The following is a 25,270-nucleotide window of genomic DNA, read 5'->3' on the forward strand; positions in this document are numbered from 1 at the left end:
GTAGACGGGTTCGGCTTTGAGACAGTTATGCGACATAAAACGCCAACTAGAACAAGACCGCGACACACGGGCAGCATTGTATAAGAAGTACCATAGAGCTTTCAATGTCGTGGATGGGGTTGATACCGCCCTTATGGCAACCAGTATGGGGTTAGGGGCAGTAGGTGTCGGGGTTGTTGGCCACCATCATAGCCGCACCCATAGTGCTAGGCATCGAAATAACAGCTGGGGTGTCAGGGTTGGCTGGATTGGTGTTTAAGTTTGTGTCACGCAGACTGCACCGGAAGGCATTAAAACACGACGAGATCAGGATTCTGGCTGAAGCAAAGCTGAACACGGTAAGTGAGCGTATTTCTACAGCACTCACTGACAGTAAGATCTCAGAGGAGGAATCTCGTTCAATCCTCTCTGAACTCGACAAGTACCGTAAGATGAAACAAGAAATCCGGCTCAAGTCTCGTAAGTCTGCTATCGGCGAAGACGAGAAAAAAAAGTACATAGAACAAGGGGTGCGAAACATTAAACTGTTTCACACGGCATAGAGATATCACATGATCAGGAAGTGGCACTCGTGGCCGGGAAGTTAACTGGGGGTTCAAAAGTAGTATATACGATGGGGCGAGATCTCAGGGTCTGACAAAAGCTTTATTTGTGAAATAAAGCTTTACAGAACTTTGTTGGACTTGATCTCGGACTGTCATTCTATCTAGTACTACCCAGGTATATTTGTATTAAAATCAAGTTTTGACTGTTTTTTTTATTGATGATTCATGCCTGTTTGTCCAGATGATGTCGCCTGTGAGATTTCTGTTTATACCTGGGATACTTATATTTCTCAACATAGGATACTCACATCAGCAAGGTAAGATGATTCATCAGCATTGATATTTAATATACATACACATATCCTTACACACATGTGTCCGTTCTTTTAGGTATCATTTATAGCACGGGCATGTGTCCGTTCTTGTAGATATCATGAATAGCACAGTTAGTGCACGTTTTAATGATATCATTTTTAGCACAGTCATGTGCACGTACATATATAGACACACATAACACGCATGCATGCATGCATGCACGCACGTACAATATTCATACACGCACTATTTACATTGATTGATTATTTTCATGTTTCCATGAATAAGAATCAAAATTTAATTGGTTTCATGCATACAGTATATGGATTTTATACCTCATTCATATGGTAGAAATGTGTGTACATGAATAACACCAAACGGATTTTGCACTTCACTCATGTGGCTGAAGGATAAACATAACAGAGTACCTATTTTGCACCTTATTGTTATCGCTGGAAGCTATATACACATACCATCATAAGCATTTTACAAATCAATTATATGACTGAAAGATGTACTTACATACCTTCATATCCATCTTGAAAATCAATCATATGGCTGAAAGATATACATGCATACCATCATATGCATTTTACACATCAATCATATGGCTGAAATATACACATACATACCATCATATGCATTTTACACATTAATCATATGGCTGAAAGATGTAATTACATACCTTCATATACATTTAGCACATCAATCATATGTCTGGAAGATGTACATACATACCTTCATATGCATTTTACACATCAATCATATGGCTGAAAGATATACTTACATACCTTCATATGCATTTTACACATCAATTATATGGCTGAAAGATATACTTACATACCTTTTATATGCATTTTACACATCAATTATATGGCTGAAAGATATATATATACATACCATCATAAGGTTGTTACACATCAATCATATGGCTGAAAGATATACTTACATACCTTCATATGCATTTTACACATCAATCATATGGCTGAAAGATGTACTTACATACCTTTTATATGCATTTTACACATCAATTATATGGCTGAAAGATATACTTACATACCTTCATATGCATTTTACACATCAATCATATGGCTGAAAGATATACTTACATACCTTCATATGCATTTTACACATCAATCATATGGCTGAAAGATGTACTTACATACCTTCATATGCATTTTGCACATCAATCATATGTCTGGAAGATGTACATACATACCTTCATATGCATTTTGCACATCAATTATATGGATGAAAGATATACTTACATACCATCGTATGGATTTTACACATCAATTATATGGATGAAAGATATATATACATACCATCATATGGATTTAGCACATCAATCATATGGCTGAAAGATGTACATACACACCATTATATGCATTTTACACATCAATCATATGGCTGAAAGATGTACTTACATACCTTCATATGCATTAAGCACATCAATCATATGGCTGAAAGATATACTTACATACCATCATATGGATTTTACACATCATACATATGGCTGAAAGATATATATACATGCCATCATATGCATTTTGAACATTACTGTTATGGCTGAAAGATATACATACATACGTACCATCATATGGATTTTACATGTCATTGATATGTCAAAACTATTATCTACACATAACATCATATCAATGGGATTTACACCCCACCGCTATGGCAGAAAGATATGTATATTAATATTTGAATGACGGATTTTGCACTTCATTCATATGGCTGAAAGATAAACATAAGAGAGTACCTATTTTGCACATTTTGTAAGGCTGGAAGCTATATGGATACATAGCATCACATGGATTTTACACGTCACTGATATGGCAAAACGACTATCTACACATAACATCATATGGAATTTACACCCCACCGATATGGCAGAAAGATATGGATACATACCATCACATGGATTTTACACGTCACTGGTATGGCAAAACGACTATCTACACATAACATCATATGGAATTTACACCCCACCGATATGGCAGAAAGATATGGATACATAGTATCACATGGATTTTACACGTCACTGATATGGCAAAACGACTATCTACACATAACATCATATGGAATTTACACCCCACCGATATGGCAGAAAGATATGGATACATACCATCACATGGATTTTACACGTCACTGATATGGCAAAACGACTATCTACACATAACATCATATGGAATTTACACCCCACCGATATGGCAGATAGATATGGATACATAGTATCACATGGATTTTACACGTCACTGATATGGCAGAAAGATATGGATACATAGCATCGCATGGATTTTACACGTCACTGATATGGCAGAAAGATATGGATACATAGCATCACATGGATTTTACACTTCACTGATATGGCAGAAAGATATGGATACATAGCATCACATGGATTTTACACGTCACTGATATGACAGAAAGATATGGATACATAGCATCACATGGATTTTACACGTCACTGATATGGCAGAAAGATATGGATACATAGCATCACATGGATTTTACACTTCACTGATATGGCAGAAAGATATGGATACATAGCATCGCATGGATTTTACACGTCACTGATATGGCAGAAAGATATGGATACATAGCATCGCATGGATTTTACACACTTCACTGATATGACAGAAAGATATGGATACATAGCATCACATGGATTTTACACTTCACTGATATGGCAGAAAGATATGGATACATAGCATCACATGGATTTTACACGTCACTGATATGGCAGAAAGATATGGATACATAGCATCACATGGATTTTACACTTCACTGATATGGCAGAAAGATATGGATACATAGCATCGCATGGATTTTACACGTCACTGATATGACAGAAAGATATGGATACATAGCATCACATGGATTTTACACTTCACTGATATGGCAGAAAGATATGGATACATAGCATCACATGGATTTTACACTTCACTGATATGGCAGAAAGATATGGATACATAGCATCACATGGATTTTACACTTCACTGATATGGCAGAAAGATATGGATACATAGCATCGCATGGATTTTACACTTCACTGATATTGCATAAAATAAATGCAGAAAAAGTTCAGTATTATATTTATTTCGCATCTCAGTGGCATGGCTAGTTCACTTGCACTCACGTGGTACAATCGTGGGGCCCAGTCCCAAATCGGACGTGATTATAGTTACTAATCTGCCTGTATATGTTGTGGAATATTGAACTGTTACAAACGTTTTCGGAAGCTTCCGATACAAACATTTTATAAATGAAAATTTAATGGAGTAAATTGTATCTTTTATAGATATTTGGGCATAGTGTTCACACCAAAAATATTTTGACTAAAGTAGTAACTACTCTTTGCTGCTAAGAGCAGCAAGGCTATTATGACATTGTGTGGATATCAAAAGACATATACCATGTTAAGATTTATTTAAGACATCTGATGCTGCGATTGTTCCTATAGCGTGTTATTGTGCAGAGGTATGGGGCACCTCATATTGTAAAAAATTTAATGTACAGCATAAAATGTATAAAATGTTCCTTAAAATGGTTTTGGGAGAATGTGGCAGGGCCCCTCTCCAACCTGTGTATACCCACAGGGCTGTTAAGTATTGGTGTAGGATACTGTATTTGGATGAACACAGACTGCCAATTCTACCTAATGGACGACTCTGGCTGTACCACATGGGCTACTCATATAAAACATATGCTGTTTAGACTTGGATTCGAATATGTGTGGTTATTGTGGGAAATGTGAAGATATTTATTCACCCTTTACACAAAGATTATTTGACGAAGTTCAACAATCATGGTGGAGTTCTGTTTATCTGATTCCTTCTATTATAAGCATTTTTAATCACTGTTAACTGTACAGACGTATCTTACGCTCCCAACCCCTATACATCAGAGACTATGCATGTCTCTGTTTCAGATGTAGTAGGTATAAACTTGCAGTACATTTTGGAAGATACACAATGTCCCATACACTGAACAATGCGCCATACATATATAAATATTGTATAGAAAGGGAAGGTCTTTTGCTGAAGATGAATGTCATATATTGCATGTATGTGAACGTTACTCAACCCTAAGAAATATAAACAATATATATCAAGTGCCACACAGTAACATCTTTTTTCGAATTTTTCCTCTGAAAACTTTGATACTGTGTATAACGCATGTCTATATGTATATTAAATCAAACGTAGGGAAACGTAATCAATTCCTTCATTGGCATTTGTGTTTCATGCAACCTACAGTGTCTGTAGTATGGGCCTATGGCCTCTTCACTGAATAAACTGTCTGTCTGAATGTCTGCTCCCTATACATTAAAACTGACCCGCCAATGCTTTGTACAGCAAATCTTTTTACAAACCTTGCTCTTTATTCACAAGCATAGAAACAATCTCTGTACTTCTACACTGGTGTCGTATTTCCAAATTGCGACTAATTTATCTGCTCCATCGATCACTTGATTGTCTGGTTTGTTTACAAAGCGCCGTCGCATGGTAGCAGTATTGCTATGAGAGGCCAGGCAAACATACTGTCATGTTTAGGCACACATTGTGCGCTATAGCCAGGGCCACCGTGCTACCATTTTCGCGAACTTCAATGGGATCAGTGATCCATTCCTAAACTTTCCCCAGCAATGTTCCCTTTACACCAAACGGAATTTGTTTCTGAGGATAGTTTAGACTGAGCATGTTCTTGCACTGACGTTCTTTACTATACTCACACCTAGCCATACACCCTTGTTTTCATCAGAAACTGGTGGAACTGTTCAAGCCTGGGATTCTTTAGAGGCATTTAGAAGTTGGTGACTATATACGACGAGTATATGGACGGCAACTTCTTCTTTATTGTATAACACGACGTTTCTGGGCTACCTCCTTGACCCCTTCTTTAGGTGATTTGTTCAAGCCTGTTCAATATCTCGCTTACTGTTAGTGTCAGTGGCTGATCAATGTGCATGGTAAATGTACATCTTTGTTCTGCACACGTCATTGGTAATTGCAAGACGTCAGAGTATACATAGTTAGTGTTGAACAGTGGTGACACCCGGTGTTAGCGGAAAGGTTAGTGTGTCCTGTGTCTTGTAGGAACCACCACCACACAGTTAGCGGAAAGGTCAGTGTGTCCTGCTCGTCTTCTAGGAACCACCACTCACACAGTTAGCGGAAAGGTCAGTGTGTCCTGCTCGTCTTGTAGGTACCACCACTCACACAGTTAGCGGAAAGGTCAGTGTGTCCTGCTCGTCTTGTAGGAACCACCACCACACAACTGACATTACATTTTCATTCAAAACGTTCTTCCCTTCACTGCACAACAGTGTTAGCTTGACCCCATAAATGTGTATGGTAATGCAGGGCAAGCATGGCGGTGGGCTATATACTCCATGTATGCTGCTGGAATGTAACGACATAATATCCCACAGAGACCAAGGAGCTGCTTTGTGAGATCCACGGTGGTTTGTATGTCCTCTGTTCTTATACAGCCAGATACAGCCAGACAACTTACACTGTGTGCGGTCCTTGAAGCGTTACATAGAGTGTAGTCGATATAATCTTCAGATGAAAGGCATGGTTGAGATCTGTCCAGTTATGTTGGTTGTAAAACAATGGACAATAGAGGACACTGGATTCTGGTTCCCCGAGGGATTCAGGCACAGCAGGTTCCTAGTACCCCGTGCTTTCTAATTGTGGGGACAGTTCAGAGGATCCGTATCCGCGCATGTTAAGTTGTAGGACTTGCCGTAGCCCAGCAGATCCACAATACCTTGACAGACTATGCCACCAGAGTCTTGTGTTACTGGGGTATTCTTGGGTTCTCAATGTTTGTTGTAAGAGCTGTGTCATAGGTATCCAGAACAGAGACAACACGCATCGTTGAGGTAACCATTGATTATAACGTACGGGCCCGCATACGTGACCAACAAGTCTCTGTGGAACAAAAGTCTTTTCTGTACGTCTTGAGTTGTGTGTATTGAGGGCTCGAGGAACTTCCTGCTTGACTGGTAGAGAGTTGTGTATAGGCGGGCTCGAGGAACTTCCTGCTTGACAGGTAGACCATGGCACACAGATACACCCCACACAATCTACACAATGAACACCACAACACGTGTACATCTACGTTGTTTATTGACGTAGTCCCTGTAGTACGATGTGACAGACCGCGACATAACTGAAGTAGTGCCATCATGCACTCACTCACTCACTCACTCACCTCATTCTCACTCTCACTCACTCACTCAACTCACTCACCCACACTGACTCTCACTCTCTCACTCACTCTCTCTCACCCTTTCACTTCACCTCGCCTCGCTCACTCATTCACTCACCCGAACTCTTTCCTCTTTCTTCACTCACTTTCACTCTCTTTTCACTCATCCACCCATCCTCCCACCAACTCATCCACCTCACTCACTCTCACTCTCACTCTCACTCACTCACTCACTCACTCACTCCTCCTCTCTCTCCTCACTCTCACCTCATTCTCACCCACACCTCACTCTCACTTCTCACTCACCTCACTTCCTCACCTCACTCTCACTCTCACTCTCACTCTCACCTCCATTCTCACTCATTCTCTAACTCACTCACTCACTCTCACCTCACTCACACTCACTCTCTCACCATACTCACACTCACTCACGCACTCACTCTCACACTCGCACACACTCATTCACCACTAACTCACTCACCTCACCTCACCAACTCTCCCTCACACTCACTCACCTCACCTCACTCTCACTCATCACTCTCATTCTCTCACCTCACACTCTCACCTCACTCATTCACTCTCACCCATTCACTCTCACCCTCACCCTCACTCTCACTCTCACTCATTCACTCACTCACTCACTCATCATCATCATCATGCTAACATTTGTATAGCGCCGATATCCAGCTCAGCTCAGCTGCTCAAAGGCGCTTTGTTTTTCCCCTCGTTCACTGGATGTCAATCTCAACGGCACATCGTATTGTCAATCTCAACTCCCTGGGGAGCATACAACTCTTGCAGCCACTAGGCGCACCGAGTTAGTGTGGCATTCCCATCCTTACGAGGTACCCATTTACAGCTGGGTGGACTGGGACGCATAGTCACAGTACTTTGTCCATGTTAACTGCACGTTGCTGTACCCGCAACTGGGTGTTTGCACGTATTCATGGGGCCACCATCTGGTCATGTACCAACGGATCTGTTGGTTCTTTTAAGTGCACAGGGTTGTGTACCGTACACCTCCCCCTCCCTCTCACTCATTCTCACAGTCACTCCACTCTCACTCTCACTCTTACTCTCACTCACTCCCTCCCTCCCTCCCTCCCCTCCCTCCCTCACTCTCTCACTCACACTCATACTCACTCGCAGTCACTCACTAACTCACACTCACTCTCACCTCACCTCACTCCACTCACTCACCACACCTCACTCAGCTCACACCTCACTCTCACTCATTCACTCTCACCCTCCCACCTCACTCCTCACCCCTCCTCCTCACCCTCACTCATTCACTCTCTCCCTCTCCCTCTCACTCATTCCCTCACAGTCACCTCACTCTCCTCACTCTCACCTCACCTCACTCACTCCTCTCACTCACTCACTCACTCTCACTCACTCTCACTCACACTCATACTCACTCGCAGTCACCCACTAACTCAGTCTCACACTCTCACTCCTCACCTCACTCTTACTGTCTCATTCTCACTCACACTCTCACTCTCACCCTCACTCCTCACCTCACCATGGGGCCGTTTAATAATGCGACTAACCCGTCTCTCCCCAGTCGGGAATAACCCGTCAACCCCTAGCTCTTTGCTCGGAGTTGTAGTTGTTTTACCGTGGTAGGGGTTGTATGTTAAGTAATCTCAACAAGTTTCCTCATTCTAGAGTAAACCAATCACCCCTCGCTGTCTCGCGATCTGCTTGAGCTCCCGAGTAGTAGACATTGTGTACACACCTAAGTATATCAATCTCTAATTGGGCCGCCGGCAAGGGAGGTCCTTAGTAAATATCAAGATAGACCTTATCGAGTATACCCTCGACCCACCCGGAACATGCGCAGCATAGTAGGGAGTTTTGTATGATTTGCAACGAGGTGTCGACAAACTCCTTTATATCCCCGCCTTGATACACATCTCCTTTCCCACCGTCAAAGTAATTCCAAGTGTGCCCAGCCGGCACATCAAACCCTACTTTCACCATGATTGAAACTGCGAAGCCCTGCAGGTCTTCCAGTGCCTTATAGAGTTCACCAACAATCATAGGTCTGAGGACACTGATATCTATACTTTCCCCACTATCTGCCAGCTTCTCGGGCAACGCCTTCCCTGGGCTCAACTTTCACGAACATTGTTATACCTAGGTGTGCACAGTCTCTAATTGGGCCTCTACGCTGCTATCCTTAGGAGGCGTCTAAGTTCTTTCTGTAGTCCTTTTCACTCCTCACCCTCACTCCACTCACTCCTCACTCCCTCTCCTCACCTCACTCTCACCACACCCACACTCCACTCTTCTCACTCTCACTCTCACTCACTCACTCCCACCACTCTCTCTCCCTCACTCCTCACCTCACTCACTCACTCACTCTCACTCCTCACTCTTCTCTTACTCTCTCTCCTCTCACTCATTCTCACTCATTTCTCACACCTCACTTACTCTTCTCTCACCTCACTCTCTCTCTCACTCTCACTCCTCACTCTCCTCACTCCTCACTCTCACTCTCACCTCACTCTCACTCCTCACCTCACTCTCTCACGCTTTCACTCATCCACCAGTCCTCCCATCCACTCACTCATCCACCCACCCTCCCACTCTCTCTCACTGCTCACTCTCGAGAGATATGTTGAACACACTGAGGTGTCTATCAGTAAATAATAATAACGCCAAAATCCGAAATCTTTCCACAGCAAGACAGCACTATTTTGGCTATGTGTTGGAATCACGGCCAAATAGTGATGATACCTTATGTTTACGGAAACACCTCTATCTATTCATATCATGCCGTATAACATGTGTGAGGTCATTACTCGGTTTATGATGCAGATGTTATTATCCCTGCTCGCTGACTGAAAGGTTAACGACTCTCATGAAGCAACAGTTGTGTAGCTGTTTTTCTTTTGTCTTACGCCCAATGGAATCTGTGTTGTCAGATAATCCATGTTGATTTCTATTCAGATGTGATGCCATTCCTAATGACAAAATGTGTCTCAGTTTTCAGGTCACCTTGAAAAATACCACGGTTGCTCCCGGAGGGTTTGTAAGTTTGGACGTTCAAGTCGTTGCTGAGATCACAGGCAGCGGAGTGTGGTCCAAGGATGGCAACCCACTCTCAACTATACCAGGCAAGCTGACGATAACAGAACCAGGCCAATATCGCCAGTTGATCCTTTTTAACGTTGGGGCATCGGACGTTGGAAGTTATACTTTCACTATCAATGGGCAGTCCACATCAGCCTATCTCACCGTGGGGGGTAGGTCCTATAGTTCACTTATGCTATAACTGATTTTTTTTCCACCATGAATAGCGTAACGCTACAGCAGTCTTAAGTCCACGTTAAAATATGGAAGTTACGGCCTCCTCAGTGCTACGACTTAGGGCAGTTACGATCTCCTCAGTGCTACGACTTAGGGCAGTTACGATCTCCTCTGTGCTAAAACAGTCGTAACTCTATGTCAAAATATAGGAGCTACGTTCTCTTTAGCGCTACGATCTCTGTGTGGAACGGGGCGCTGTTTTCAGGATAATGCGACTTAAATAGATATTTATTTTTCCTTATCCTGACTCATGCTTATTGCTTGTCTCCCTTTCCTTCCGAATGCTAGTGGAACACTTGAATCCCCTTTTGAAGCTCCCTTCAAAAAAGCGGACGTAAAATCACTTACCAGGAGTCACCTCCCTTGCCAGGTTTTGGCGGGAACGGCGCCACCCGTCTGCCATGCTCTTCACTCTCTCCTGATTCGCCCGAGTGGGCGGTTGTGAGAGCACCTGGTCCCCTATACGGCTTTATATCCTTTTATTATTTAGGCTTTTCTTCTAAATTAGCTGTATAAGGCTTTAGCTAACATTTACCTACAATATTGTACGGAATTAATTCTCAAATTTCTCCGTATTTGTCACGTTTTTACGTGATTATTCACATTGTTTACAATTGATGAAATCTTGTTCTGATTGTAGGTATCGTTTGTCTGCTGTTGATCCACATAACCTATGTCCTAATTGCAAGCCTATATGTTTATCTGACACTCATTGTCAGTTGTGTTTTCACCTGTCTGATATTGCATTTTACAAATATTCATATTATCTGTCTAGACGTGCAAAGGACAGGTCCAGACGAGAATTACACGACATGTCTAAACCGGCTAAGCTTGCAGAGGACCGGCAGTTGGTGTCTGCGCAGATACACCATTCCAGTGGTCTACCGGGGTCGTCTACAGAGGAGGTTGCCGCCTTAGACAACGCTGGCTCGAGGAAGAGGTCATCTACATCTGAGACACCCTCTTCGCAGTCTAAGAAGACTAGGGCATCGTCTTCCCAGAGGAAGAAGGCAGCTACAGCTAAGACTTCGGCGAAGTCTCCACACGGGGCAACGCAGAAGACGAGATCTTTTTCAGCTGAGATCGTCCCTCTGGAAGAAATAGATGTCTACGATGAGCCGCCCATCCTCATCCCTGAGATCACATCTAAGAAGAAGACGAAGACGTCTTCTACAGTGACCACGCAGGACATCCTATCAACGCAGACGTTCGGCACGAAGGTTCTACGCCCTTCGGAAGAAGCCTCATCCATCTCAGATGCGTCGTCAGTACAACAGACAACGCAGACCTTCAACCCGGGCGCCTTTATGCAGCAATTTACCCAACAGATGTTGGATCTGATGGATCAAGAGATTCGTCACAAGACTCCAACCCTCGACAAAGCCGTTCACCAACACGCAGGTTCGCGCGAAGGCATGCACGGTCATCTCTATCTCCACGCAGGTCCCCACGTAGGATGTCACGAACACATTCACGAACGTATGGTTCGCCACGAAGGTCACCACACAGATCACCTTACAGATCTCCTCGTTCAGACGACAATAGAAGACATCCATCCTCAGAGCAGGAAGATGACGGCGGAATTATATGAAGTCATGGATGGCCAACGGTTTGGAACTCGCATCACCCTCTAAGGAGACCAACGAAGCACTATCATACTTGATGGTGAATGATGATATAGACTCACTCACGATGCCACCTATCGACCCAGTCTTAGACGTTCCAGACAACCTCAGCACAGCCTTCAAGAAGGCAACTAAATACCAGACTCAGAGTATTCCGTCGTTCAACGCTAAGAAGTTCTCTCTACACCACATGGAGGCCCAAGAGATAGATGAGAATTATAAGATCATCAACGACACTCGGACTAAAGCTTACAAGATAGAAGATAAAAAGCTGGCACAGTTAGACACAGTAACCAGACGAACCTTCTTCGGCCTAGCCAGGTCAAGAGCTGTCAACGAGACTCTCATCTCGAAGTTTAAGAATTCAACTTCAGAGGAAGATAGAATGGTTTATTCAGCTCTGCTTACACCGAAAAGGATCAACAGTTCATGTCTGAACACCTATCATCCATTTCTGCAGGCTTAACATTATCAAGAAGGCAAGGACTGTTATCTTCATGTACTTTGAGCGAGAAGTTTACCAAGACACTCTACAGAGCCCCTTGGTCAGCAACATCGGATTCCATTTTGCAGGAGGAATTGATGAAGTCGCCAAGGAAGTCGCTAAAGATTCCCGAGAAGTAATGATGATCAAGTCTATCGATACACTGGCCAGTGTAATACGTCAGACCTCCCAACGTTATTCCGGCAAATCGAAGTTTGCAGGCATCCAGAGAGCAAGGGATAAGAAATCAGGCAACGCTAAAGGAAATAAGGATTCTTTTCGTCGCCCATCCGCAGCTCCAAGAGGTAACTACGGAAGAGGTCGGCCCTTTCGAGGCGCCAGAAGTTCCAGACGATGAAATACAGGTTCGGAACGACTGGAGTCTTCCACCCCCAGCCGTTCCAGTACAACCCTCACAAGTGGGTGGACGTCTGCAACTCTACTGGAAGAATTGGGGAATTCTTCAAGACGACTTCGTATCTCAGATTCTACGCACAGGTTACAGGATACAGCTACAAGCAGTACCACCAGTAACAATCAACCCTATGGTTCACAACTACGCTGCAGACCAGAAGGGAAATCTACTAGAAGCCATCACATCTCTACTAGAGAAAGAGGCAATAGAAGAGATAAAACACTGCGTCACACCAGGTTTCTACTCCCCAATTTTTCTGGTATCAAAGAAAATTCAAAGAAATGTTCTGACTCATTTACAACATGAGGAAATTCAACAAAGATTACCTTCTACCACCCGCAAAGTTCAAGATGATACATCTTCCACAGCTACAACAGCTCATACATCTGCTAGACTATCTCGCCAGCATACTATTAGATTTACAGGATGCATACTTACACATCCCGATCCATCAGGAGTCAAGGAAATATCTACGATTCCTGTTCAACGGACGTCATTTCCAATGGAAGGTCCTGCCATTTGGAATATCGTCAGCCCCCTGGTTGTTTATTCGAGTGACAAAGCCCATCAATATATATCTACATCGTCGAGGTCTACGCAGTGCGTTCTACCTAGACGACGGGATTCAAGCTCAGCAAGATCCCAGTCAACTCAGACTGCAACTGAACTTCACCATCAGACTTCTCACTCAACTAGGATGGCTAGTAAATCTCCTCAAGTCGGAACTACAGCCTACTCAGGACTTGCAATTCCTAGGAATACGGCTTATAACAACGAAGAATCGCATTCTCGTTCCAGAGGATCGTTGGATCAAGATTCAACAAATGATCTCTCAAGTTCTACTCTCTCCGTTACCACTACGAGAATGGCAGAGCCTATTAGGTCTCCTCACGTCAGCTCAAGACATGACACGCAGAGGGAGACTACAACTGCGTCCACTACAGAGATTTGTGAACGCCCACTTACACAGTCTGGATCCCTTCGAAATACCAGACAGACTAAAACCATATCTACTATGGTGGACTCAGAAGTCGAATGTTTGCGACGGAAACTACTTAATAGAGCCGGAGTGCAACGTCCACCTCTACACAGACGCATCACTGCACGGTTGGGGAGCCACCTCGACAAACGAAGTGGTTGCCGGGAAATGGTCAAAACAAGAAATGATTCTGCATATCAACATGCTCGAGATGAAAGCAGTAGTAAATGCCCTACTACATTGGTCCAAAGTACTAAGGAACGCAAAATTGATGATCCATACGGACAACTCAACAGTGGCGTTCTACATAAACAAACAATGATCAACAAGATCTTGCAATCTTCTAGACCTCAGCTTTCAACTATTCAACATAATAGACAATCTCAACATTTATGTGAAAGCATGTCACATTCCGGGAGCCAGGAATGTAATAGCAGATGCGCTATCTCGACCACATCAACCATCCCCAACAGAATGGATGTTACATCCACAAGCGTTCAGATGCATCATACAGACGATAGGATCTCCACTCGTAGACCTATTCGCCACGAGATTCAACAATCAACTGGCAACATTCGTCTCTCAATTCCCGATCCGCAAGCATGGGCGACAGATGCTCTAAGCATCCCATGGGAAGGGCTAAACGCGTACGCGTTCCCTCCGCCAGCGTTAATACCACAGGTATTACAGAAAATCAGGCAGACAAACAATCTACAACTGATTTTGGTCGCGCCTTACTGGCCAGCAAGAACGTGGCTTCCCGTTCTTTTACAAGAAATCGGAAAACCAACAATACAACTTCCAGTTTGGCCGAACCTACTAATTCATCCTCACACCAAGCAAGTTCACAAGTATCCCAGATTGTTCCACCTACACGTATGGAACGTATCACGAATTGCTTGTCGAAAAGAGGATACTCCGCCAGAGCAGCGAAAGCAGTTACACTAGCTTTACGCAGATCTACTCGTAACTTGTATGACGACAAGTGGCAAAGCTTTGAGAAATATGCATCGAGGAAAGGTTTCACTGCAGTGAAAGCAACACATCCTCAAGTGGCGGAATATCTTTGTCATCTCAGACAAATGAGGAAATTAAAAGGTTCGACATTATCTACATACCTAGCGGCTCTCAGCTCAGTTATCACTATGAAGACAGGCGTGAAACTGACGAAAGTGCCAGAGTTACTGGCCTTGCTACGCTCTTTTAAACTGGAAGACCAACAAAGGAAATTTAAAGCGCCGGCTTGGGATATCAACGTGGTATTACGACATCTCACCAGTGATGTGTACGAACCACTAGAAAGAACGTCTTACGAATTTCTTACACAGAAAACGCTATTTCCGATCGCATTGGCAACAGCAGCGCGGATGTCAGAAATACATGCGCTGGACTTTGAACGGAAACGGTTTGATACACGTCACAACACGGTTCATCTAGGATTGAGGTGGGATTTCATAGCTAAGAATCAACTGCCAGGTCAACCGGACAGACAATTCCACATCCCAGCATTATCTACAATCCTTGGTCCACAGGATATACAAGATTTATCCTTATGTCCAGTCAGAGCGCTGAAAATCTATCTACAAAGTCTAAAACCAGGAGACAAAAAATTCAAACGCCTTTTCATCCCCATATCGTCAGAGACACCCACAGAGATCTCACGTACTACGATATCAGTTTGGATGAGAGCAATCATACTACGAGCCTACAAGGCAGCAGGACTTGAGCCTCCTCGAGCCTCCAATCCGCACGAAGTTAGAGCACTGGCATCTACACTCGCTCTACATGGAAACTGCTCAATATCCACGATCATGGAAGGGTGTTTTTGGAAATCGGAGACAGTATTTGCTAACCACTACCTCAGAGACTTTGCTACCGAGGACGTCTCTGGTATCCACCAGTTTGGACCTCTGGTTGTAGCTCAACAGCTGACGGTCCCTCAAAGGCGCTGAGATGTATCTCGCCCTTTTACCGCATGTCATGCAAAGCTCGTACTCCAAGGAATAGAGCTTATAGTCCATGTACACGTCTAGAACAGACTAGCATGAATATTGGATTCTGTACTAGTAAGGAATTACTTGTACGTGGATAGGGTCTCTCCTCCACTTGATACAACATCAAGAGTTGGATTTATTTAAATCCACATGTACGGTTACAGAAGAGTTTGATATATTGTGGTCCCCACAAATTACCAAATTATATCGACATATGGATCAACAGTAGCAATGCCATTTAAAATTCCCATGGGGGTATATAGGACGTAAATTCATCACTAAGGAATCCAGAGGTGGCTTGACCCACCACCTATACCGTCGGATTCTACAAGCAATAAGCATGAGTCAGGATAAGGAAAAATATGTAATTTTCTGACTAAAATTGATATTTTATACTTATCCTGACTCATGAGGTAAGACCTCAAACCTCCCTCAAGGCACTCTGGATTTCCCAGTAAACCAGTGTGTCGGGTTATAATACGGAGAGAGTGAAGAGCATGGCAGACGGGTGGCGCCGTTCCCGCCAAAACCTGGCAAGGGAGGTGACTCCTGGTAAGTGATTTTACGTCCGCTTTTTTGAAGGGAGCTTCAAAAGGGGATTCAAGTGTTCCACTAGCATTCGGAAGGAAAGGGAGACAAGCAATAAGCATGAGTCAGGATAAGTATAAAATGTCAATTTTAGTCAGAAAATTACATTTTGTACATGGCAAGGTAATACTATGTTTCCTTTTGTTGTTAATGTTCGGATCGCCCGGGCTATAATGCAGTTAGGACTGACACATCGAAATCACCCATTTCTGTTGAACAGGATTTTCTTTTTAAATTACGATAATTCTGTACTTGACATGATCAACATAGACCAAAACACTTGAGATACAACGATATTTATCATTTAAATCTGCGAGCTTGACCACCCAATGCCGTTAGTCGCCTCGTTTAACATCCATGGCGTCAGGTATAATCTGAAACACATCTCTGTGTACAGATGACTCCCCTAACAGTTTCAGGTCCGGTTGATGGTAACTGGGTGGAGTGGTCACAGTGGAGTGACCCCGGCTGTCCTGCCACGTGTGGTCCTACAGCCAGACGCGACGTCATCAGATCCAGGACCTGTAGTAACCCAGCTCCTAGCAATGGTGGATTTACCTGTGCTGGTCAAAATAGCCAAACTGAAACCCGAGAGTGTGGACCATCTTCCTGTGGTATGTACATATCCAACGTTAAGGGTTACTATACTCATTCCTCATATACTTAGATACATCCACTCAATAATTCCTCGGCATGACATTTCTCCAATATGGCTGTTTGTATAATCCGTTTCACGTAGTTCAGGACCAATCAGCGTCCATGCCGTTGGTTTTCTGTGATGGTCAGAGTGATATTGGATTACCACCTGAGAGAGTTTCATTGTCCTTGTAGCTGTTGCAGTCAACGGGAACTGGGGGGAGTGGTCACCATGGAGTGGTCCCTCCTGTCCTGCCACGTGTGGTCCTACAGCCAGACGCGATGTCACCAGATCCAGGACCTGTGATAGACCAGCTCCCAGCAATGGTGGCGCTTCCTGTCCTGGTCAAAATAGCCAAACTGAGTCTCAAGTTTGTGGACCATCTTCCTGTGGTATGTACGGAATAATCGTATCTTCATATCTTTATCTACATATACTTTACGGAATTATATGCATTAAGACTTAATAAACCCGTGAAGATCCGGGTTAGAACCCAGCAATCCATGTTTAACCAACCTGTGCTTGTCGATCGATGCTCATGCTGTTGGATTGTTTGAATCAGACTCGATTATTTTCAGACCTCCGCCATATAGCTGGAATATTGCTAAGTGCGGCGTAAAACTAAACTCACTCATCAACTTACTCACTCACTTACTCATTCACTCCAGATTATGGATCTATGGAAATCTATAAGCCACGTTGACATGTTTCATGTTTGGCAGTCACTTGGCCATGTCCCTTGCGTCTCTACGTGTGTATCGATAATTGCCTGTTATATATATACTAAACGCTGGGGACAAGCCCCTGATATACATTAGAAGACTGTGTACACTACACATCATACATTTCACTATTGTTTGTTGGAGTTCCTCACATAAGGTATCATTCGTAATTTTTAACTGAATACATGCATAACATCCCTCGAAAAATGTGCCGGCTTTTTGCTTCGATTTTGCTGTAAATTACACCAAGTTTGATTGGTGTCATTCGGAAAGTTTTGAAACAACTACTGATCGTGGAATAATCAACTCATTTAGAAGTAAGAAATGGAAAGACGTTGTAGGCTACCAAATTCAGCTACAGAAGACATATAGTCGAATAATGTTGATGCCATGTTGCTAATATTGACGACATTGTTGTTACAGTGGCGTCCACCTTTACAAACACACTGTCAGATCAGACGCGATCCGTCGGTGGACAGGTGATATTCCAGGTGGATCTTGCTCAGTCAGGTGTCACAGGTGTCTGGACAAAGGATGGTGCCACGATAACGGCAGATGGAACTCACCAGATCGTTTCAAATGGCAATGCTGCGATTCTCTATATCGCTAATCTTCAAGTGTCCAACTCTGGACGGTATTCTTTCACAGCTAATGGGGAGACCATCTCAGCCCAGCTGACAGTTAACGCAAGTACGTGTCTGGTTTTGTATCGTAGTATACGGTTGCTAAGGTCCTTGTGGATATAGACAGACTGTTGATGAGTTGTGTTATAAGGTTAAAAAGGCATTTGTTATACAAAAAAACGTACCACATATTCGTTAGTGAGGATTACTGTGATTGCATCAGAAAAAGCAATGCTATTACGGCTTGGTAATAAAGTAAGGGATCAAACAACAGGATAAATCTTATTGACAGAACAGGAAAGTCCATTTAGTTATATCGGCGACGCGTAAGCGGAGCCGATATAACGTTAAATTTGCGGCTATATAACCACCGGTATACGTCCCCAATTCGTCAAACACAGTACAGTTATCCCCATTCTAATTCAACTCGTTTTACGCTGTTTTTTCGTGAAAGAAATTCATTATTTAAACCAGGTCAAAGTTCCTCTAGGTCAAAGGTTAATCATATCACTCCTTCAACTTACACCATCGCCAGAGAAAGTAGTTCCCTTTTCAAACTACACACGTTTATTATGTGCACACAGACTAAATTTGACAATGATGAATAGATCATAGTATTATAGATAAAATGGACGGTATTATGATGAAACCGCCCTCTAGTTACAGAAATGAGCGGCCCGCTGATTCCTCAACTACGGGCCATTATCAGTTCTGTTGTCAAATGACGTCATAGCAGGTGACGTCACGCTCCATAATGACGTCATAAACCTTGTTTCATGATCTAACAGTGTTGGGTCAACAGCCCGTTGCGAGTAAGTTGTTTGAACTTAAAATTAAATTTATGATACTGTTTTGTCTTTTTTAACACAAATTCCACCCATTTTAGCTGGATAGGGGAGTTAATTGACCAATGGCTTCTGCAAATGACAATGTCCTGCGAAACAGCGTTACCCCAATAGTGTAGGGATACATTCAAAGGTTCTTGGTGAATCGGTTTTCAAATTGCGACCGTATATGCTGATTATACGGTCGGAAATTTATAGCATTGACCAATCAGAACTCGTGTTACATACTAAGTTGAATTTCTGGACCCATCACATAAAGGAGAACATAATGACACGAAGACATTCTTGAAGCCACAAAACGTAACGGGTCCATACAGGGTCAGTGATTATAGAAAAGTCCCCTAATAGTTGCAGGTGCAGTCAATGGGAACTGGGTGGAGTGGACACAGTGGAGTGACCCCGGCTGTCCTGCCACGTGTGGTCCTACAGCCAGACGCGACGTCACCAGATCCAGGACCTGTACTAACCCAGCTCCCAGCAATGGTGGAAGTACCTGTCCTGGTCAAAACAGCCAAACTGAAACCCGAGAGTGTGGACCATCTTCCTGTGGTATGTACATATCCGACGTTGAGGGTTACTTTACTCATTCCTCATATACTTAGATACTTCAACTCAATAATTCCTCGGTATGACATTTCTCCAATATGGCTGTTTGTATAATTCGTTTCACGTTCTTCAATATCCATCAGCGTCCATGCTGTTTATTCTCTGTGATGGTCCAGAGTGATATTGGATTACCAACTGAGAGGGTTTCATTGTCCTTGTAGGTGTTGCAGTCAATGGGAACTGGGGGGAGTGGTCACAGTGGAGTGGTCCCTCCTGTCCTGCCACGTGTGGTCCTACAGCCAGTCGTGACGTCACCAGATCCAGGACCTGTTCTAACCCAGCTCCCAGCAATGGTGGCGCTCCCTGTCCTGGTCAAAATAGCCTAACTGAATCTCAAGTGTGTGGACCATCTTCCTGTGGTATGTACACCGCCATTATTTTGGACGTTGGCTATTTGTCCACATAACGCTTATGCCATGTTACAACTGACATAGAGTAAGCTGCACCATGCATCATTTACGCGCTGACTAACTGATTGACTTCTTCTCGATTTCCCTACTGATCACACTCAAAGTCCCAGTGTGGTGCAGCTACCAGTGGCGTATTCACACACATACCAGGCGTTGAGCTGGCGTACTGTCTTGTACTGTATGTGAGTGAGTGAGTTTAGTTTTTCACCGCTTTTAGCATTATTTCAGCAATATCACGGCGGGGGACACTAGAAATGGGTTTTACACATTGTACCCATGTGGGGAATCGAACCCGGGTCTCCGGCGTGACGAGCGCACGCTTTAACCACTAGGCTACCCCAACGTCCCTTGTGCTGTATGTACGCAGGGTAGCACAGCGGTTGAGGCTTTCGCTCGTCTGATCAAATATCTTGCTGTCACAAGACCAGAATACAGTTTAACCTTTTTCACTCAAACCTAGCTACTCTGTAAATAATCATTCACCAACTGTTCAAGCGTCACTGATGTCTCCAGACTACACCAATTTGTGAATACGTTCTCTTTTGACTCGCATGAAACGTTCTTTTGCAATGTCTCTTGTCACCTCAGTATCTCTTAGTCACCCTAGTTTCACCAGTGACTCTTGTCACCTCAGTATCATTAGGATAGAACATGCACCCTAGTTTCACCAGTGACTCTTGTCACCTCAGTATCATTAGGATAGAACATGCACCCTAGTTTCACCCTTGACTCTTGTCACCTCAGTATCATTAGGATAGAACATGCACCCTAGTTTCACCAGTGACTCTTGTCACCTCAGTATCATTAGGATAGAACATGCACCCTAGTTTCACCAGTGACTCTTGTCACCTCAGTATCATTAGGATAGAACATGCACCCTAGTTTCACTAGTTTCACCATTGACTCTAGTTTGTCACTTGCCACGTCAGTATCATTAGGATAGAACATGCACCCTAGTTTCACTTGTCAGTGACTAAGGATTGTCACCCTAGTTTCACCAGTGATCATTACGTAAAGGACAGAACATACACCCTAGTTTCACCAGTGACTCTTGTCACCTCAGTATCATTAGGATAGAACATGCACCCTAGTTTCACCAGTGACTCTTGTCACCTCAGTATCATTAAGACATTACATGCACCCTAGTTTCACTTGTGACTCTTGTCACCTCAGTATCATTAGGATAGAACACGCTAACCACATGGGCGTTTCACGTTATTAGAATTTCAAAAGTTATCTATGGCCGACAAGTGAGTATGATTACCGGTGGTTTTCGAGAAAATGCCTGCTTACTGTCGAGGAAATGATTTGTAGATGTTGCAATATGTTTTAGACCCGTTGAATGCCGCTGCCGATTGAATCTAGCCCTACATAGGTGCTGTCAACGTGGCTGGAATTAATAAACGAATTTAAAAGGTTTTCGGTATCTTGGGTGATCCATGGTTTTGGCTTGAATTGCGAAGGTAGCTGTTTTCGGTGAGTCGTGGCGTATAACTTTTTAAAGTAATGATCCGATTGTGACCATTTATAGCTCATTTTATAGGAAATCATCTCGCTTTCGATCCGTAGGCCTCGACGGGGCCTTTAAAATAGTTTACGTGGTGAAATCTAACTTTGATCGCGGAGGAGGTGGTTCCGTCGTTACATCCCGTTCCTTTTATATAGTACTAGGGTAGGGTCTATATACCTATATGTGTTTCTAATGTTGTTTCTAAGCGTGACACGCCCCCTGTGACGCTAACATCATATTTGAGGTGTGCGTACAGCAGCCTGAAATACCCTAATGTCTGCTGTGTACGCTCTGTGGGACGTATGGCACTCATATCCATTTATCATACTAAATATTTCCTTACAATCCTAGTTTCTTTATTAACCTTCTTCGATCAAAGATCATCGATTACATTAGACTGATGGTAATTTTAAACATTTTAACATATTTAATATAGTATTGAAGTCTTAATTATTGACTGCTTAAAAATATACGAATACTATTAACATTTTCTTTCGCATATCAAGGCACTATTGTCTTCGGCCTGCGTAACATAACTATCCCAGTGGGCAGGCCAGTGGCCTTTACAGGTCACCGTGACCCAAACCAGGCCTCACGGGGACGTGGCAGCGTGATGGCGTCATCATCACTGGGGCACAGGATACGTGATCTCTCCCCCTGGTTCCACCCAGGTTCTCTTCTTCACCAACCCTCAGGTATCGGACTCCGGACGCTATACGTTCACTGTTCGTGGGGAGGTGACCAATGCATGGTTAACAGGTACACATGTACTTAAAGTATAGAGTTGACGGTTGCTGACCTTGTCTAATAACATGCGTATATATCTTACACACAGATCTAAACAAGTTGATACTTGTTTGAGTGGCATTTTAGAAGTTGAGACGTATTAAATATAGAACAAGTTTTATGGATAGCAACCTTTATTTCGTGAGTGCGACGTTTCGATACAGATTCTTGTACCATTGTGTGCTTGACAACGGTACATATCTGTATCGAAACGTCGCACTCACAAAATAAAGAAGTTGTTATCCATAAAAACTTGTTCTAAGTTGATACTGTTACGATGGAGCAGCCCTTCAACATTGTTAGCATTGCAGATAACATATATATGTCGCAATGATATTTTGTTTATGCATCTTTTGATAAAGATATGAAATGACATGTCATCAAGTTCTTATTCTTAGATTAATTAGTTTGTCTGGCATGAGAATGTTTATCATACAGATTTACACAATATCTTACTAATTATCAAACTTGCTTGATATAATGCAGTGAATATTGACGATTCATCATCACTTCTCTTAGCAGTTTAATCATTTTGCCGCAAAATCTCAATCTTCAAACCTGAGTCAACGTTTTCTTACAATGTTGACTAGGATGTTTGGTATCCTGGTGTTTAAAGCTCTCGCTGGGTTCAACTCTCCAATGAGCACACTTTGAGAAGCCAATTTTTATGTTCATCGCAATATTGCCAAAAGAGGCTTAAAACCACACTCACTCACTTTAATAGTTGATTGACTAAACTGCACCCTGGCGTCATGGAAATCATATGAACAGGAAGCAAAATGGTAAACTTACTTCCTTCGAATAACTATAATAATAACTATAACAATAATGCTTGAAGAAATCTCTCACTCTCCTTCCAACTCCTACACCTGGATGAAGAAGGTGTATTCTAGTTTACTGGTCTAATGTTCCGTATGTAGTTTCATCAATGAAAATAAGAAATGGTACACCTCATTCAACGCCAGGCCTGGTCAGGCCTGTTCCTTAAAAACTCCAATGAATTTAAGATTGTTACAGAAAATGTTAATAGTTAAGTGCGAAAACAGTAAGTACAGTAACTATGCAAAATTCGCAAAATATAAACTGACGCAGAATATTTCCGGTTTACAGTAAATACCGTATCCACTCAGTTTTCAAACGACTTTTGTTCTCGAATATTGTGTTACTGTGACAGTCAACACCATTCTAGACACTGTAGTAAAAATCTTCGCATGAATGAAAGTGGTATCTTCAAAGGTATAACAATATCTGCAAGTTCTTAAAGTTTTTAGAAAATGAATATGATTTTGTGCTTGTTTCGAAACCTTTCTTCAATTCAGAAACACATGCATTCCAAGGTTAGCTTGTTATCCAAACATCAATTCTTTTAACTTTCTAAGGGAAATTTCAAATGTTATATCTTTAGATAATACCAAATTGTTCAAATATCATTCGTTGTTAGTTTTAAGGAACATCCACATCTTGAAAGTATTTTTGAACTATGGGCCTATGGTGTCTCAATCTTCGATGACAGTCTGACTAGTGGCAGAATTATCAAGATAACGTGTAAAAGTAGTTTATTCGGACCACGGACCTATGCAGGACACAATGATACGGAGATATTCCTGAAGACGTTCAATGCGAAGCGTCCATACAGGGTCAGTGATTACAAAACCATAATTAAATAGTTTCAGACACAGCAGTAAACGGGAGCTGGGGAAGTGGTCACAGTGGAGTGGTCCCTCCTGTCCTGCCACGTGTGGTCATACAGCCAGTCGTAATGTCACCAGATCCAGGACCTGTTCTAACCCAGCTCCCAGCAATGGTGGTGCTTCCTGTCCTGGTGATAACAGTCAACGTCAGACCGAACTGTGTGGACCATCTACCTGTGGTATGTACGGAATGATATTGTCTTTAACTCTTTCAACACCAGTCAACCAGAGGCATTTACTGCCATGACACCGAGTTCCCAGAGACTCTGAGGTCATAGATGAAAGCCTATGTTTATGAAGGAAATTATAAGCTTGTAAAACGTTATTGCTACTATATCTCATACACCATTTAAAAAAGATCTAATCCCACTGTTGATAAATATGAAGTTTATTTTTATAATATAATTCAAATAATACAACTACAACTTACATAAATTTAGTTTTTAATGCATGCACGCTTACATTTATAATCTCCAGATCAACCACGAAAGAAGAAAAACTATGGCGATTTATTTTCCATTTGTGACATGTCATAACCTTCTGTGCCTTTTCTTTTATACCAACTATTATGATAAGGGTTTTGGGTCCAAGTGATGGTTCCGGTGAAACCCTTTTCTAACTGGCGTGCTGGTCTGTTTGGGGAAGTAACTCAGCAAAGAGTCTGAAGTCACAAGAAGCTAATCACAATTTTATTTTACGAGAACGGAATAACATGGGGTGGCTACAGCGAGTCGGTACAACCCATGGGCTGAGGGCTAGAGCTGACCTGTGTTGGGCGTCAAAACCCTACTGACAAACGAATAGAGATAGTGACTATTTACCTAAAATTGAAACAAGGAACAGAACATGATTCGCTGACTGATACAAAATGGGTGTAACCTACAATAACCAATGAAATACAGAATATAACAAAATGGGGTGTGTCCTACAAAACAACTTCATTGACCAGACAGCG

The 25,270-nt window shown here is 42.7% G+C and overlaps 1 protein-coding gene across 1 annotated transcript in view; it reads left to right on the top strand.

Moving 5' to 3' along the window:
• Positions 1–755: 755 nt before the first annotated feature.
• The window catches only part of LOC124273553, a 50,467-nt gene continuing 25,952 nt past the window's right edge, over positions 756–25,270 (top strand). Inside the window, 8 exon segments of the mRNA XM_046708833.1 lie at positions 756–862; positions 10,077–10,336; positions 16,899–17,099; positions 17,317–17,514; positions 18,268–18,534; positions 19,661–19,861; positions 20,080–20,277; positions 24,292–24,494. Of these exon segments, the coding sequence (XP_046564789.1) occupies positions 771–862; positions 10,077–10,336; positions 16,899–17,099; positions 17,317–17,514; positions 18,268–18,534; positions 19,661–19,861; positions 20,080–20,277; positions 24,292–24,494 (1,620 nt within the window). The 5' untranslated portion in view covers positions 756–770.

This window comes from Haliotis rubra, unplaced genomic scaffold (genome assembly GCF_003918875.1).
Source record: "Haliotis rubra isolate DU_JTF1 unplaced genomic scaffold, ASM391887v1 Scf1818, whole genome shotgun sequence".
NCBI classification, from domain to species: Eukaryota; Metazoa; Mollusca; class Gastropoda; order Lepetellida; family Haliotidae; genus Haliotis; species Haliotis rubra.